The sequence below is a fragment of the Hyla sarda genome, chromosome 5 (genome assembly GCF_029499605.1).
Source record: "Hyla sarda isolate aHylSar1 chromosome 5, aHylSar1.hap1, whole genome shotgun sequence".
Taxonomy (NCBI): Eukaryota; Metazoa; Chordata; class Amphibia; order Anura; family Hylidae; genus Hyla; species Hyla sarda.
This window is the reverse complement of record NC_079193.1, coordinates 215855241-215871641: the sequence shown is the minus strand read 5'-3', so window position 1 is coordinate 215871641 and position 16401 is coordinate 215855241. Positions and strand designations below refer to the sequence as shown.

Sequence of the window (16401 nt, the reverse complement as noted above, 5' to 3'; positions counted from 1 at the left end):
GGGTGAATACCTATTTGTGCTTGTACCTGGCTTCAAACCAGAGGGGGGGGGAACAAACAAACAACAGCGTCACTAGGTAGTACTGGAGAGTCAAGTCCACGGTGACTGACAAAATCCTGTCATGAATCTGCAGCTTAGACTGAGTGAGTCAGATTCCCCAAAATTATCAGTAGCCTCCTGCACATTAGGTGATGCACACTATATAGAAAACCTATTGTTACATTCCTGTTACCTGACTAATTTAGGAAACAAAAACAAAAAAGCCCATTCACAAGACCTGTGTATATAAGCCCCTACAGGAGCACCCTGTTTTTGCAATGTTCAACTTATTTTTGGAAAGGAACAGAATAATCAGAAAGGAATTGAGAAGATTACGACACTGAATGCCCAGTAGATGCCAGACGTATGAACAGCTGCTTGTACTAAGGAATAGGTTTCTCCAAGCAGCTGCTGGCCTTGATCTAAGCAGAAGGTAAAGGGTAAAATGTTACCCATTAACACTACAAGCACTAACTTTGCATCACTTGGTTTTTACGTTAGAAGCGGGCAAAATCTCTTTACATTAGGGAGAATAATCTGCATTCAGTTAGGAGGAGGAATGATGGGGATAGAAAGTTGTGTGTGATTCTAGGAATCTGAAGATGGACTAACATCTACGAGTTCAGTCATGATCCTCCCTTGGGCTAGCACAGAGTTGCAAAACTCTTCTGAGTGATCCACCTCCGACAGGCCCTAGTATCAGGCATCTAAAAGATTTCACTCAGGCAGCAGAAAACAGTGCAGCGCACTTTACAAGGAGAGGCAGCCAAATAACAGGGCGGAATCATCCTCCTACGTACTGCAACCGAGCATGAAGAAGGTCTGTATTACGCACAGTTACCCACAATGATGTGGCCCCGACAACATGTCCACTTTTGCTCAATGCACAATCGCTCATCATTTTCACGAGTGCTGAAAACACCTAAGGGGGTTGTTCAGGATTAGGAAAACATATCTGTTCTTCCAAAGGCAGCCCCACACCTGTCAATGGGTTCTGTATGGTATTACAGCTCAGCTCCAGTAAAGTAAAAAGGACTGAGCTACAATACTACACACAATGCCAAGAGAACTGGGTATTTTGGTACTTGGTTGAACACTCTGCATTCATGCCAGCCGGTTACTCCACATACACCCCACTAGGACTCACTTATGTAAGGCGCACCATCATCTATGCATTATGGATGTAGCTGATCATACTCAGCACCAGAGGGTTGTCACACATTTGCTACGTCATCTAATCCCTGAATCACCATTCCTGTGACAACCTGGGATTCCCATTGGTTACAATTCATAATAGTCATGAGGTGACCATGAGGATGATCTTTACTGATCATTGGAGGATAAGTTTGTCTAAGGTATGAAAAGGTTAAAGGCTGAGGATTAGCCCCCAAGGGCCGGGCAGGAGTTATCTGGCCACATGCACACAAGAGGATGCTCACATCACTAGGGGGACAGAACATTTCGGTTGAAGAGACAGTGAGGGGGAGTGAAATAGGATACTGCTCTGTTTGCTAGTCCCAGCCTGTTCAGTAGAACAGGTCAGACAAGTTTTCACTCACTTTTTGCTGTTTGTTGTGTGAGCTGAGGTGAAGTCCCAGGCAGTACCTTACCATTGTGAGGAGATGCATGACAAGCTGGATGATGAGAACATTACTGCTGATCCCAGCTAAGCCCCGGGTTCTCTTTCTATTTTGTTAACACCTTTGCTGCTGGCTACCGATCAATACATCCACGTGAATGGGCTAGTTAGCTACAGACCTACTGATAGAACAGGATCGAATAAAAGCTACCCCTGTACAACCCTGTAACAGTGTCGGCGACGCAGTCCTCTGGTGTTCAATCTCATTGGGTACATTGCATTAAAACTAAGCTAGTCAAACCCCATAACTCAAAGTAAAACATATATTTAGATTATTTTAATATATATTTATATTCCAAAAGTGTTCTTACTTTTTTGCTAGGTCCCCATATTACAGAGATCTAGTTGTTTTACTATTTTGGACTGAACTCTTAAATGAGTGGGAACTTTTTTGCACTGTGAATGCTACTTTCAGGGGGGTGGGGGAGACTGAGGGAGTGAGTAAAGATCCTATATCACACATCCTTAGTGTAGCATTCACATCCAATTTAGCAAAAAAGTTCCTGACCATCTTAAAGGGGTACTCCGCCCCTAGACATCTCATCCCCTATCCAAAGGATAGGGGATAAGATGTCAGATCGCCTGGGTCCCGCTGCTGGGGACCCCCGGGATCGCCGCTGCGGCACCACGCTATCATTACTGCACAGAGAGAGTTCGCTCTGTGCGTAATGATAGGCGATACAGGGGACGGAGCAGTGTGATGTCACGGCTTCGCCCCTCGTGACATCATGGCCCGCCCCCTTTAATGCAAGTCTATGGCAGGGGCGTGACGACCGCCCGCCCCCTCCCATAGACTTGTATTGAGGGGGGCGGGCCGTGACGTCACAAGGGGCGAAGCCGTAACGTAACGATGCTTCGGCCCCTGTATTGCCCGTCATTACGCACAGAACGAACTCGCTCTGTGCAGTAATGAGAGCGGTGCCGCAGCAGCGATCCCGGGGGTCCCCAGCAGCGGGACCCTGGCGATCTGACATCTTATCCCCTATCCTTTGGATAGGGGATAAGATGTCTAGGGGCCGAGTACCCCTTTAACTATTCAGATAAATGTGCAGAAGATAGTCACCCAAACCAACCAAATAATTAAACCCCTATATGTCGGAAATAGGGAAAAGGGAGGTAAATTATATTATATTATATTATATTATATATATATATATATATATATAAAAAAAACACACATCATATAAAGAAAACAACTTTTTTGGACTGATCACAGGTCCTGTTTAAGGTGGAATATACAACTTCACACATAGGATCAACATTATATAGATAGACATTATTGCAACCATGTACAAAGTCATGCTACAGATGAGATACTATGTAGATCACAGACTTATGAAAAAAAAAAAATCACAAAAAATATTACTCCTAAGGTGTTCACATAAATCTAAATTTTTCGAATATTTGAAATTTTTTGGGCATTTTAATCCAAAGTGAATAGTGGCAAAAAATAAAAAATAAAAGAAATATTAAGATAGCAAATGGTTGGTGAGTGCGGTGCAAGTGGAACAACAAAATCTTTAATCTAAGCTACCTAAGATGGAACACAAAAGAATAGTAAGCACTGATGCTATGGCTGCAGGTCACTCATGACTGAGGTTTATGCCAACAGGGATGTGATGCTTGCGTGACAATAGATGAGTTGTCAACACATCCAAAACATATTGGCCAAGTTACTATAATGCAGTGTGTTAAGCTGAAAACTACTGTACAATCTTCGGTATAAGCTTCACTTTAAGAAGGTAAATCACCTTAGACAGCAGAAAGAACTTTCATCCCCCCCCCCCCCCCCCCCCCAACTATTGTTGGATTCAGGCAGACATTTTTTGGTTGAACATAACAAAACGGTCAGAAAATAAATGATTCCCAATTTGTGTCAACAAGTTACACATAAAACATAAACTGAGGCTTCTGGTCTGATGCTGCAATAAAATGTACCAGGATGTGACACCTTTTCTATATGGGGACGGTCATAAATACAGGACCGTCCCAGCACATGTGAACTGACACTTACTAGAGGATGGCTTGATGCCCAAATAGAAATCGATAAGGACATTGCTTGTAAGACAAGTAAAGAGCACATATTCTAGGAGCCTGGCTGGACGGAATTTTCTTCCTCCATTAGTTTCAGTGCAGCCAGGCCAGTGTTCACCTAAGGATCGTGCCCTTCTTGGCACCTAGATAAAGAAATGCTAGCACACCTTCCTAATCCTTGCTCATTTGTACAGCTACACAGCCAATTACAGGGCAGTCAAATGATACTTGCTATGTTGGCCAGCACAGAGGATTACACACCAGAACAGCACCAGAAGTTCCCAGGAGCTATTTAAAGGGGTGGAATAAATACATGGTTCATGTGTATCACTATATGTCTCACTCACCTGTGCATATTCCCATTGGTAGTGAAGGACTGCCCACACATCGAACATTTGTAAGGCCGCTCTCCAGAGTGGACAAGCATATGGCGGTCAAGAGAGCTAGCAGAGCTCAGGGATTTCCCACAGATGCTACAACTATGATCTGTTCCTCCGGTGTCAGTATTGTGCTGTTGGTGCAACAAAAAATTATTATTTTTTTTAATGTTCATGCCAATATAACTATTTCACATTACATGATGAATAGCTTCTTTTTTTTTTTTTGCTTAATAGCATAAAATGGCATATTTTAGCCGAGGTCAAACAAATGATCTCCTACTATACACAAAGGACATACTAAGGACTCCGAAGCTGATACTGTATATGATGGCTTCCAGAGTGCCAAGCACTTTATGAAAACATTAGTGCCCATTAGGGGCATAACTATAGTAGTGCAGAGGTAGTAGTCACATCAGGGCCCTAGGTGGAGTAGTTTATTTCATATCTTTAGGACAAAAATGATGATACTCAGAGAGCTATGAAAAGCCATATGCCCTGTTTTAGTATATACTAGAGTTTCCACCAAGACTTTGTGCAAATCTGTGCATAAGTTAATGGGGGCAACAACAAGATCTGCTTTATTTACCTGTGGGAAGGAAAACTGTTCAAAGATGTTTAATCTGGAGGTAGGAAAATTGGTAAAGTTATCTAGGCTAGTGTTGGCTAAGAATAATGCCATGCGTTTCTCCTCCCTATTCTGAGCTTCTTTAAAGACAAGTGATAGGGGTTCCCCAGCAGTACAATGCAATAGACTATGATGATCCCAGCTATGCTAATATTTTATATGGTAACAGATAACGTGGTTTTTTTCAAACAGTACTAAAATGTATTATAATCTGAACTCCAAGCAGAAGTCATTATACCTGACGGATGTGCATAGTAAGCTGGTGCTGTGAATTGCAGACCTTTTCACATAAGGGGCATATATATGAGGACTTCTCCTCCTTTGATTCCTGTTGAGTAACAGAAAGAGGACATTCAGTAAACGCTTGAATAGAATCAATAAAAAATGTATTTTTGTTATATAAAAGCAGAACACGTAAACAAGTATCCTCCACATAAAGTGTACTGCATGCTAAAATATTGCAAAAGCCATCTTATGACTTTGGCCATCTCCCATAATCCCTGTATTGCCTCTGCTGTGATCCATACAGTGTTGTCAAAATAATCATTTCCTAAGCGATTCCTGTATCACTGATACATGATCAATATGGACTATACAGCATCTCAGAACACTGGTTGGGGGGGGGGGGGGGGGGTATGGGGCTTGAGGACATTGTGCACTAAAAGATGGCTATTAAAGGTAAATAAAACTATATGATATATAAACTGGTCTGTGTAGTTTTGCTTTTTTATGTGCTGGACCTATACATTAACTTGGATTGCAAATTACGTTTTGCATCTACATTCACAATCCATTTCTGTTACTGTATCTGTATTTTATGGAAGAGTTTTTTCCCTTTACATCAGCGTATTAACATACAAGAGGGTAATTGCCGGTTCACCTTGGAGCGAAGAATGACACATAATCCAGGCTGCCGGTGAATGTCTGTTTGCTCAAGAGTTTATCATTAACGGAGTTCCAAACTTTCCTAATACCAGCACAGGGAGATACCATGGAAGATGCTTGTCTTATTGTAACTGCTGCTACCATACTACAAGCAGGCAGACAAGAAGACAAAATATGTTCTAAAACTTCTCTTATGGAAAGGGAGAAAGGCACCATGAGGAAAATAAATAAATAAATGAGAGCGGCCTGCCCAAAAGAGGAGCTAAGTCAGAAGAGAACCTCTGGAGAGGGCCACTGAGACAGGTTACATGTCCAGTGCCCTGAACATTCCTTAAATTCTACTTAAACATTGATGTTTAAGTAGGACTACTGTAAACCACAACATCCTATATACCGCTGTTTTAGGGGGTCCTCTGGAGAATAATGCATTGTCATCAATGAATTCATGTCCCCGGCAGACACTATTTCGTTAGCCAGGGAAATACAATCACTGGTGACATAAGATTTTTCCTTATATTATAGGCAAGTAGTAGACAACAGCCCATATCTGAGGTTCTTAGGTCCTGTCCACATTACTTTCAGAGGGTCCTTTAAGAACCTCCGTTACAGATTATGGTAAAAGTCCTAAACAAAAAAACAGCACATGAAAGGACATGTCAAAATGTTTTTAAATCGAGCGGGGTCTGAGTGTTGACCCCCACCATTGACTAGAACAAACAGGAAGATAAGCGGGCATCTGCGTGTTCCTCTCCCTGCTCTGTGTCTACGAGACCTGGATGGCTCCAAAGACTTATATAAAAGTCTGCCCAGGTCACGTGACACAGAGCCAGGAAAGGATGCGCAAAGTCGGGACTTCCAGTGATCAGTGTTTAGAGCCCAACTGATCAAAACTTTTAACATGTACCCACAACATTTTTTTTTTTTTATGACAAATACGCTTTAAGGGTAGGGTCACACGTAACGGATCTGCAGTGTATTTCACACTGCGGATCCGCCGGTGACCTGACCCATTTTGTGCCTCCAGCTGTTGCCAAAATTTTGTGCAGTTTGAACCCAGCCTAATGCAGATGTGAACAAGGCTTAAGGGTAACATGGAATTTCATTCTATTCCTTACCTGATTTCTCCTACCAATCCGATTCGGAGGTGGACATTTTCCTGGTGATTTAGTGTTCTGGAGGTTCGCACCATTTTCAGCAAGATTTGTTGTGCTCATCACAGCTGACATCATTGCATTCACAGAAGATAAGTCATTTGCCTCTGAACCATTAAACAGGTTGCCCGGTTTCATGTGATCTTTTGCGCTTGTTGTTTCTTTCGCTAGAAAACAGAACAGCATACAGATATTTACAGGTGTCAATCATCCTGCTGCTACAAAGCATGGTAAGAAAATGGAACAACATTTAGTCCCATATTTTTAATGCCAGCGATCTACAGTGGGGCTAAAAAGTATTTAGTCAGCCATCAATTGTGCAAGTTCTCCCACTTAACAAGATGAGAGAGGCCTGTAATTTTCATCATAGGTATACCTCAACTATGAGACATAATGAGAAAAAAATCCATAAAATCACATTGTCTGATTTTTTAAGAATTTGCAAATTATGGTGGAAAATAAGTATTTGGTCACCTACAAACAAGCAAGATTTTTGGCTCTCACAGACCTGTAACTTCTTCTTTAAGATTCTCCTCTATCCTCCACTCGATACCTGTATTAATAGCACCTGTTTGAACTGGTTATCAGTATAAAAGACACCTGTCCACAACCTCAAACAGTCACACTCCATACTCCACTATGACCAAGACCAAAGAGCTGTCGAAGGACACCAGAAACAACATTGTAGACCTGCACCAGGCTGGCAAAACTGAATCTACAATAGGCAAGCAGCTTGGTGTGAAGAAATTAACTGTGGGAGCAATTATTAGAAAATGGAAGACATACTAGACCACTGATAATCTCCCTTGATCTGGGGCAATACGCAAGATTTCACCCTGTGGTGTCAAAATGATCACAAGAGCGGTGAGCAAAAATCCCAGAACCACACAGTGGAACCTAGTGAATGACCTGCAGAGAGCTGGGACCAAAGTAACAAAGGCTACCATCAGTAACAAACTACGCTGCCAGGGACTCCAATCATGCCGTGCCAGACGTGTCCCCCTGCTTAAGCCAGTACATGTCCGGGCCAGTCTGAAGTTTGCTAGAGAGCATTTTGGGGCTGTTTTTTCTGCTAAGGGAGGACGACTGATCGAAAGGACGACTGATCCATGTAAAGGAAATGGGGCCATGTATTGTGAGATTTTTAGTGAAAACCTCCTTCCATCAGCAAGCGCATTAAAGATGAAAGATGGCTGGGTCTTTCAGCATGACAATGATCCCAAACACACCACCCTGGCAACGAAGGAGTGGCTTCGTAAGAAGCATTTCAAGGTCCTGGAGTGGCCTAGCCAGTCTCCAGATCTCAACCCCATAGAAAACCTTTAGAGGGAGTTGAAAGTCCGTGTTGCCCAGCGACGGCCTCAAAACATCACTGCTCCAGAGGAGATCTGCATGGAGGAATGGGCCAAAATACCAGCAACAGTGTGTGAAAACCTTGTGAAGACTTACAGAAAACGTTTGACCTCTGTCATTGCCAACAAAGGGTATATAACAAAGTATTGAGGTTAACTTTTGCCATTGACCAAATACTTATTATTCACCATAATTTTCAAATAAATTCTTTCAAAATCCGACAGTGTGATTTTATGGATTTTTTTTCTCATTATGTCTCTCATAGTTGAGGTATACCTATGATGAAAATTACAGGCCTCTCTCATCTTTTTAAGTGGGAGAACTTGCACAATTGGTGGCTGACTAAATTCTTTTTTGCCCCACTGTATTTTACTGAGAAATCGTGAATTTCATACTGTACATTCAAACTGTGGCCCTTCGGTTGTTGCAGAACAACTCCTAGCATGCCACGACAGCCTATAGCCTAGTAAAGAGATCTCATGGCTATTACAAAATGTTTTTACGGCTGCCATGATGTGTTTACTCACATTTTATACCCATTGTGTAAACTAAATGCACATTTATAGAGTAAGCAATTGCCTTCCTGCCCCTAGCTCTGATCACACACTGACATGTATGGAGAAAAATACGCAGCAAACTGTCATTTCACCATTTAATTACTTTAATGATAGATCAACATCTATGTAGTGAAACCATTTATTTACTTGGAGGTACTACAAAAACTTGATGATTTACCTCCATCCTTGGCCATGTGCTCAGTAGTGGTTTGAACGTCTTGTCTAATACTTTTATCTGTCATAATGGTGGCAGAAACACTATACGTAGAGTTAGCAGCAACTCTCTCTAGAACTGCAAATAAAAGCACATGTGTCAGAATTACAGGCGAGGGCTGGAGACAACACACATCATTTGAATGATTTACATACACAGTCACATGGAGCAAAGGAAAATACTCAACGTACTAAACAGCCCAAACAAATAAATAAATAGACGCAGGCACACTGGATGCCATGGAAAAGACCTAGTATGGATAAGGATTTTAATATAAAAGAAGGTGTAGTACCTTCCCTAACAGCTACATTGTACATACAATCTAAGGTTATATACACTGCAGTTTCAATACAGTGAAATGTACAATGTTTCTTCCCATTCTGCAAAGACAGGAAGACATATGCTTGATGTGTTTCCTTATCGAGAAGACAATGTGACTGTTGGCTGCATCCACATAATGTGCTGCATGTTCTTCACACTACAGCCTCTCGACTGGTCAGATCCCGCTGTTATTCATCATTTGCACTATACAAGAATTAAATAACTTGGTCTAATGCAAAGTAGTAGGTAAAAGCTATGAGATGGTTCTGGTATCACACTGTAGTGTCTACCTCTGGGCTAGGTCCAATAACGGATTATACTATTATATTATTACTTTTGCCTGTAGTGTGCTGGGAATTGGTTAATAGGATTGTAGAATTAGTCGGGGTATGAGTTTGGACACACAATGTATACACAGTGTATATGGTATATATCCACTTTCTCTACAGACATGTAGATCTATCTGTTGCTGCTACTTCTAAAACCCAAACCAGGAAATGAGAGGATGCAGGGAGGGTCCCAAGTGTTGGGAGGAGTGAGAAGGGAAGCAGCGCCTGACTAACAGCAGCCACGACTGAGTCATGAAGATGAAACCAAAGCACACTCTATAATATCTATACCCTATGGAGTAACAAACATCTCCTGCTGATGTGCACAACTTAGGAGCTCTCCTACTGGAACAGCTGGGAAAAGCGTCCCAAGCTGAAAAAGAACAGGAAGGGGGGAAACCAGGAAGTGCAGCACAAGGAATGTGAATGGAAGCCAGAGTAAACCCTTTGCTGCCAATGTTGCCTGCTGCTCCAGCCAACAATGTGTTAAAGTTCTGGGCAAATTGTGACCTATAAGTAAAGCAAGTCAGTGAAGCAGTGCAAGGATTAAACATCCTGGTTTTCCATGCATAAGGTGCCAATTTACTGCCAGAGATGACACCGGCCCTTTTGTTTCCCTCCTCTGAGTCATTTTGTTACCAGCTGACAAAGGTGCCTTTCTACTTTAAGTCATAGTACGGGTCATATCGGTGAGCGGATGGTTAACTGACCATGTGCTGCAGAGCTGATGGAAACTGGAACTTTAGCGTCTGACATGACTGGCAATAGGATGCTTCAGCATAGCACAGCTGTCTATCACACTCTTCCATTGATACAACAGTAAAGCTGCCAAAATACAGCTTGAGATATTTTATTCATTGCTTCCAGTTACTGAGAAATGGGCAGTAACCAAAAACTGGACCACTCTGATCTTTTTTTTTTTTTAGGCTCATGTCAAAGGGTGCTTATCCATGACACAACATAGCAGATGGACTAACACTGGACACAAATGGCAAGGAACCTAAGTAAACTGGCCCAGCTGTTTGTGAACAATATTGAAACAGTACGGTAAGGGTGTGTTCACACCTTCAGGTCTTTAATTGTAATGACTGAGCCAGAAATGGACTTGAAATGTCCTCCATTTATGATCTGTGCCTGGCTAAGTATTCAGTAATTACAATTAAAATTCTGAATGTGTGAATACACACTAAAACTATGGGCACACACAGTATTTTGAGCCTTTTGGGTCCAAAACACAGGAAAAGCTTCAAATCCTTGAATTATATGTGATCTCTGTGGCAGGTCCACTCCTGGTTTTGGATAAAAACCATTGATCAAAATACTGTGTGAGAACATAGCCTATGATTGAGGACCATAGGTTGACAACAAGGCCTCAATTCTTCAACCTCACATTGTCACTGGCGCCCAGTTGCATCCCTTGCTCACACCATCTCCGTGCTATGGTCAGGTAAGGCACACATTCTATAGTTTAAAAAACTATTTTTTTAGGCCATGTTCAGTTTATGATCTATGCACACACTGCAAGTCTATGCTGGCATCCTGTAAAGGGGATGTGGATGTATACACATAGGCACTGGCCTCATCAAAGTTATTGGCTCAAATGTAGTCTGCTAGTTACTATGTTCAGGTCATTTTACGAGCATATACATGTTTGGACTCGTACCCTAAAGCACAGCAAACTACGCTATAGGGTAAAAGCCCAAACATGTATGTGCTACAGAAAATTATCTAAACATCAATGGCACCCATGCCTGTACATGTAAGTCTACATCGGCAGGATGCCAACCTACATGTGCAATGTATCAGCAAATTGTGAACATGGCTTTAAAAGGGGTATTCCAGGCAAAACCTTTTTTTATATATATCAACTGGCTCTGGAAAGTTAAACAGATTTGTAAATCACTTCTATTAAAAAATCTTAATCCTTCCAATAGTTATTAGCTTCTGAAGTTTTCTGTCTAACTGCTCAATGATGATGTCACGTCCCGGGAGCTGTGCATGATGGGAGAATATCCCCATAGGAACTGCACAGCTCCCGGGACGTGAGTCATCAGAGAGCAGTTAGACAGAAAACAACAACTCAACTTCAGAAGCTAATAACTATTGGAAGGATTAAGATTTTTTAATAGAAGTAATTTACAAATCTGTTTAACTTTCCGGAGCCAGTTGATATATAAAACAAAGTTTTGGCCTGGAATACCCCTTTAATATTCGACCACACAATTTTTTCATCTTTGCAAATAAGGTGTTATAGTGTTCCTGTCATTACACAAGTGTGATTAGAATAAATGTACTATGTGTACATGCTCATCATAGACTGATGGAGCCGATTATTCAGCAGGACACAACCAGAGACTGCCACAATGTGGGTCATTGCCCAAGTATGCCAAGGTGCTCCAACCAGTTACATAGCAAAACGAAAGATTCTTTTCCGGTGACAGTTTATAGAATGAGAGCCTGAAGGATGCTGTCAAATGAGAGAAGTAGATAGATCTAAAGGAGAAGATGACATCATGGATTAGGGAAGTTCTACAGGAAGTGTTTTCCAACTGACCTTTAACAACCAGGCTGCTCCCTGGCTGCTGGAAAGGCTGGATCTGGCAGGGCCCGGTTGAAAAGCTAGCTGGCAGCATCCCTTCAATTCCTCCTCCAGCTGGGCACCAATACACTGCAGCCTGTGGAGGGAAAAACAAGAAAGTCAATACATTGCAATGAGCCATTCAAGATGTGAAAGAACAAGTTATAGCAGTCTTTGATTACTACCAATATTTATTCTGGTATTTCCGAAATATTATGTGGCCAAAAGAGATGAGCGAAGTTACAGTGATTCGATTAGTCACAAACTTCTCAGCTCGGCAGTTGATGACTTTAGCCTGCATAAATTAGTCCAGCTTTCAGGTGCTCCGGTGGGCTGGAGACTCTCTTCTAGGACTGTATCCACCTTTTCCAGCCCACCGGAGCCAAAGTCAGCAACTGCCGAGCCGAGAAGTTTGTGACGAATCGATTCACAGTAACTTCGCTCATCTCTAGTGGCCAACAAGTTGCTACATTTTTTTCACAAGACATTTACCTTTCTAGGTTAACTTAAAATGGACCCAGATTTAGATTTCTAAATGCTACAAGACCATTTGCAGCGGGATTTGTCTCTAGGGGGGCCTCCTCTACTTTCCTAAAATTAAGAAATCTATCCCAATTGGTATGTCCACGTGCTCAGTACATATTGCTTTATATATGTACATCAATCAGTCACAACATCAAAGTCACCTGTCTTATCGCTGTGAGGGTAACAAACAATATTAAAAAGTTCTGACCATCAAGGCATGTACTCCACAAGACCTTTTTATTACAAAAAACACCAGAAAAACTGCCACGATATTTCCTGCGTTTTAGCATTTTTTTTCCTGCATTTTAACCCCTTTGGCTTTTTTTTTTTTCTTTGTTTTAGAATTTTGTTGGGTATTAAAAAAAAAAAATAAATACATAAATAAATTGATAATAATAATGCAGTAGGATGGACAAAATTGTAGGGAACAAAATCTATATTTTTTAGAACGAAATATTTATTATTATATTTTCAATCAGGGACCAATTTATGTGAGCGGCGTGGACATAACAATGTAGCTGTCAATATTAAAAATGCATAGGGCCCATGTAATTGTAAAAATATTTTTTTGTGAAGCTTTGCCATGTGCCAGAATGGGTGTTATTATTGGCGCTTTTGCTAATAAAAAAAAAACAAACAACACAACAACAACAAGTGGAAACCTAGCCTTAAAGGAATTTAATTGGACCTTTTCACTGATGGCCTATCCTCAGGGGTGTGTCTTTCTAAATTACATCCAAATCAACTGAATTTCCGACAGGCGACTCCAATCAAGGTGTAAAAACATCTCAGATGATCAAGAGAAATGGGAAACCCCAGAGCCAAATTTCATAGAGTCATGATCCTTTTGTTCAAGCCAAATTTTTGTTTTTCCTTTTTAATAATTTTGAAAAACATTTTAAAATTCTGTAATCACTTTGTCATTATGTGGTATTGAGTGCAAAATTATGGGGTAAACTTTTTTTCTTCTTCTTCATTTTAGCCCATTGCCTCAACAAGATCTGAAAAGTCAAAGGGACCGAAATCTTTTCAAATGCAGTGTGTCAACACTTGAGAGGTGACAATGTAACAATTTCATCCATGTTTTTCACTTCACCTGTTAGTGGTTTTAATGTTATGGCTGACCAGGGTATATATATGTAATGTGTCATACAGACTCATTCATTAACAAACCCTGTGATCCACATCTATTTAGTTCATTCTCTGCAGAAAGCACCCCCCCCCCCCCCCCAAGTTAAGGCCCCAAAAGTCTTATGGAGGCACGCAACCTTCATTTAAAAAAATCCTGCACCCCCATGAGCAAATTTCTTGTGTACAATGAGAACGTTTTTCATCAAGATAAAATAATGGATGTCTTTAGCAAATAAATGATGTTCTAAACACCAGATCTGTGACAGCGACAGATAAATGCAGTACTTCTGGTTTTGTCATGTGAGTGCCTGAGGATGCTAGAGCACATTCCTCGTCAAAGTTCAGAAAATAAAAGAGGAAGGCAGCAGAGTGATGACTCTCATACCCGCATAGAAGATGTGATCAGCCAAGGAACGGGCGTTTGCTCATCATGGGCCTTTTACATGGGGCATTCATTGGGCCAATAATGGCCCCGTGTATAAGCAGACCATTAAATCTATGCATGTCATTTAATTTGTGACATAGTAATTTAAAAGGTTTTAAAAAGTTCTCAAGGTACTTGAAAACAAGGTTTCTAAACTTATGAGGTCTCCAGAATTTAAAGAGGAAAGGGCAGCTAGAAACACAAGTGTCTCCTGTTCTCCTTCAAAGACACCACATATTCATGGTTAATAGAACCAGCTTATTAATTTTAATGGAGACCATGTAATGCCTCTTTTCTCCTGTGGAGGCAGCACAGGGGAAGTTTAAAATGTGTTGTCAGGTTCCCCTACAACAGATCACTGAGGGACCGTGGAACAGACAAATAAGAAGTATCAAAAGAAGACTAAGACTTTAAGAGAAACCTAATGTCAGGGCCGACCATGCTGGGTTTATTTAGCTTTCATCCTGCAAGTTAGAACTTCTCCCTATAACTACATGTAGTCTACATATGCAGTGCTGATAACAAAACACCAACTTCACTAGAAACCTTTTAAGGATGCGATGGTAAGTAGCAGTCTGTACTCCAGATGTGTAAAGCAAGATGTCATGCTCTCTTAATAGGTAACCTCCAGGGCGAAATGTAACATGCGATAAAACCTGCATGGTCTTGAATGCTCATGTGAATATACACACCCTGAAATCACTACCTTACTGTAAAAGTGCAATAAGTAGGACACAAATCGGTACCATGGTAATTAAATGGGTTATCCAGGAGTAGAAAAACATAGCGATTTCTATCAGGAGCAGCGCCACGCTTGGCCTCTGTTCATGTCTGGCATTGCAGCTAAACTTCATTGAAGTAAATGGAGCCGAGTTGTAATACCGCACACAAGCTGAGGACAAGTGCGGTTCTGTTTTTGGAAGAAATCAGCTATCAGATAATCCCATTACACAATACTGTCCAGCAATATGTATGGAGTACATTCATTTGCTGTCTTTTATGCTCCCTTAGCTTACTAAAGAGAGGTCGACTACTGTTATGCCCGTGATGTGTAACAGTATTTGCTCTGAAAGGTCCTGTACAATTGATTCTATGTATAGAAAACGCTCAAGAATAACTTTGCACAAAGTATGGATGGGGCACAGGGCTCCGTGTACTTTGCCTTGTATTCTCTACGGTAAGAGCTAATGATTATATGGGGATGAAGCAATTGCCTGTGTAAACCTAGAGCAGCTCTGCCTCTGCTGATGCTTTCCTTGTGTAGCCTTGTAAAGCAGAACCCAACCCTTCTCATAAGAGATAAGGGAGCCCATCCTAGTACAGGAGGTGCACACTAGTCACAAGGGTACACCATTACCTACTATTGATTATTATATAGCACCAAAGCTACAATCCTTTCTATGAAACAAAACCTCCGTGGCACCAGGTATAGATTTCCCTTCCCAGCCATGAAATCGATCAAAGGTTCTGTCAACTAAATCTGTGTAAAAGGACAAGGCAAAACTGCTAAAAGGGGAAGGTATACACGTAAGAGGATAAAGAAGGTAAAAGCAATGAATGAAGGAGACCTGTTTCTATGCCACGCCTCAATGAGGACTACAGTGCACTGGCCTGCGTTCTTACAACTAGTTTCCTTGATACAAGTGCTTTCCTTTACTTAGCAGTGCTGTTCTCTTGTGGAATGTGTGAAAACCAGTGCACTCTGGGGAGATTAACACCCTGCACACTGGCCAATCACAGAGCTCCGTTCATTTACAAAGAGATCTCTTTGGCCTATAATCTGACAGAATGTTCCACATAATTACAGTCACTAATAAGAATTTCCAGAAGTAAAACACCAAAACTGCTCCATCTAACTAGAACAATGAAAAGGAGTGCAAACGGCCAATCCTAAACCAGATGAAAAACTACCTGCAAATAGTTAAATGGATGTATTATCACAACAGACCTTGTAACAAAGTAATAATAACAACAACAAATAGACCTTGTAACAAAGTAATAACAACAACAACAAACAGCCCCCAATGATAATACCAACAAATGTGAACATGTACATGACAATTTGGTTGTTACGGCAGACAACAATGCAGTTTCTAAGTTAAAGAAGGTTAGCCAAAACATTTAAAAAAACAAAAACAAAAAACAAACACTACACAGCACCACACGTGTCCTCGGGTTGTATGTGGCATTACAACTCATCTATTCACTTCAATGCA

The 16401-nt window shown here is 41.1% G+C and overlaps 1 protein-coding gene across 6 annotated transcripts in view; it reads right to left on the bottom strand.

Annotated features, from left to right (window-relative positions):
- RREB1 (ras responsive element binding protein 1) overlaps nt 1–16401 on the bottom strand; it is a 79997-nt gene that overhangs the window by 22532 nt on the left and 41064 nt on the right. For all 6 annotated transcript variants that reach the window (XM_056521101.1, XM_056521103.1, XM_056521102.1 and 3 more), the window contains 5 exons: nt 12082–12202; nt 8842–8955; nt 6718–6920; nt 4956–5045; nt 4060–4223 (listed from right to left, as the gene is read on the bottom strand). In XM_056521101.1, coding sequence (XP_056377076.1) covers nt 4060–4223; nt 4956–5045; nt 6718–6920; nt 8842–8955; nt 12082–12202 — 692 coding nt within the window. The remainder of the gene's footprint in view (nt 1–4059; nt 4224–4955; nt 5046–6717; nt 6921–8841; nt 8956–12081; nt 12203–16401) is intronic.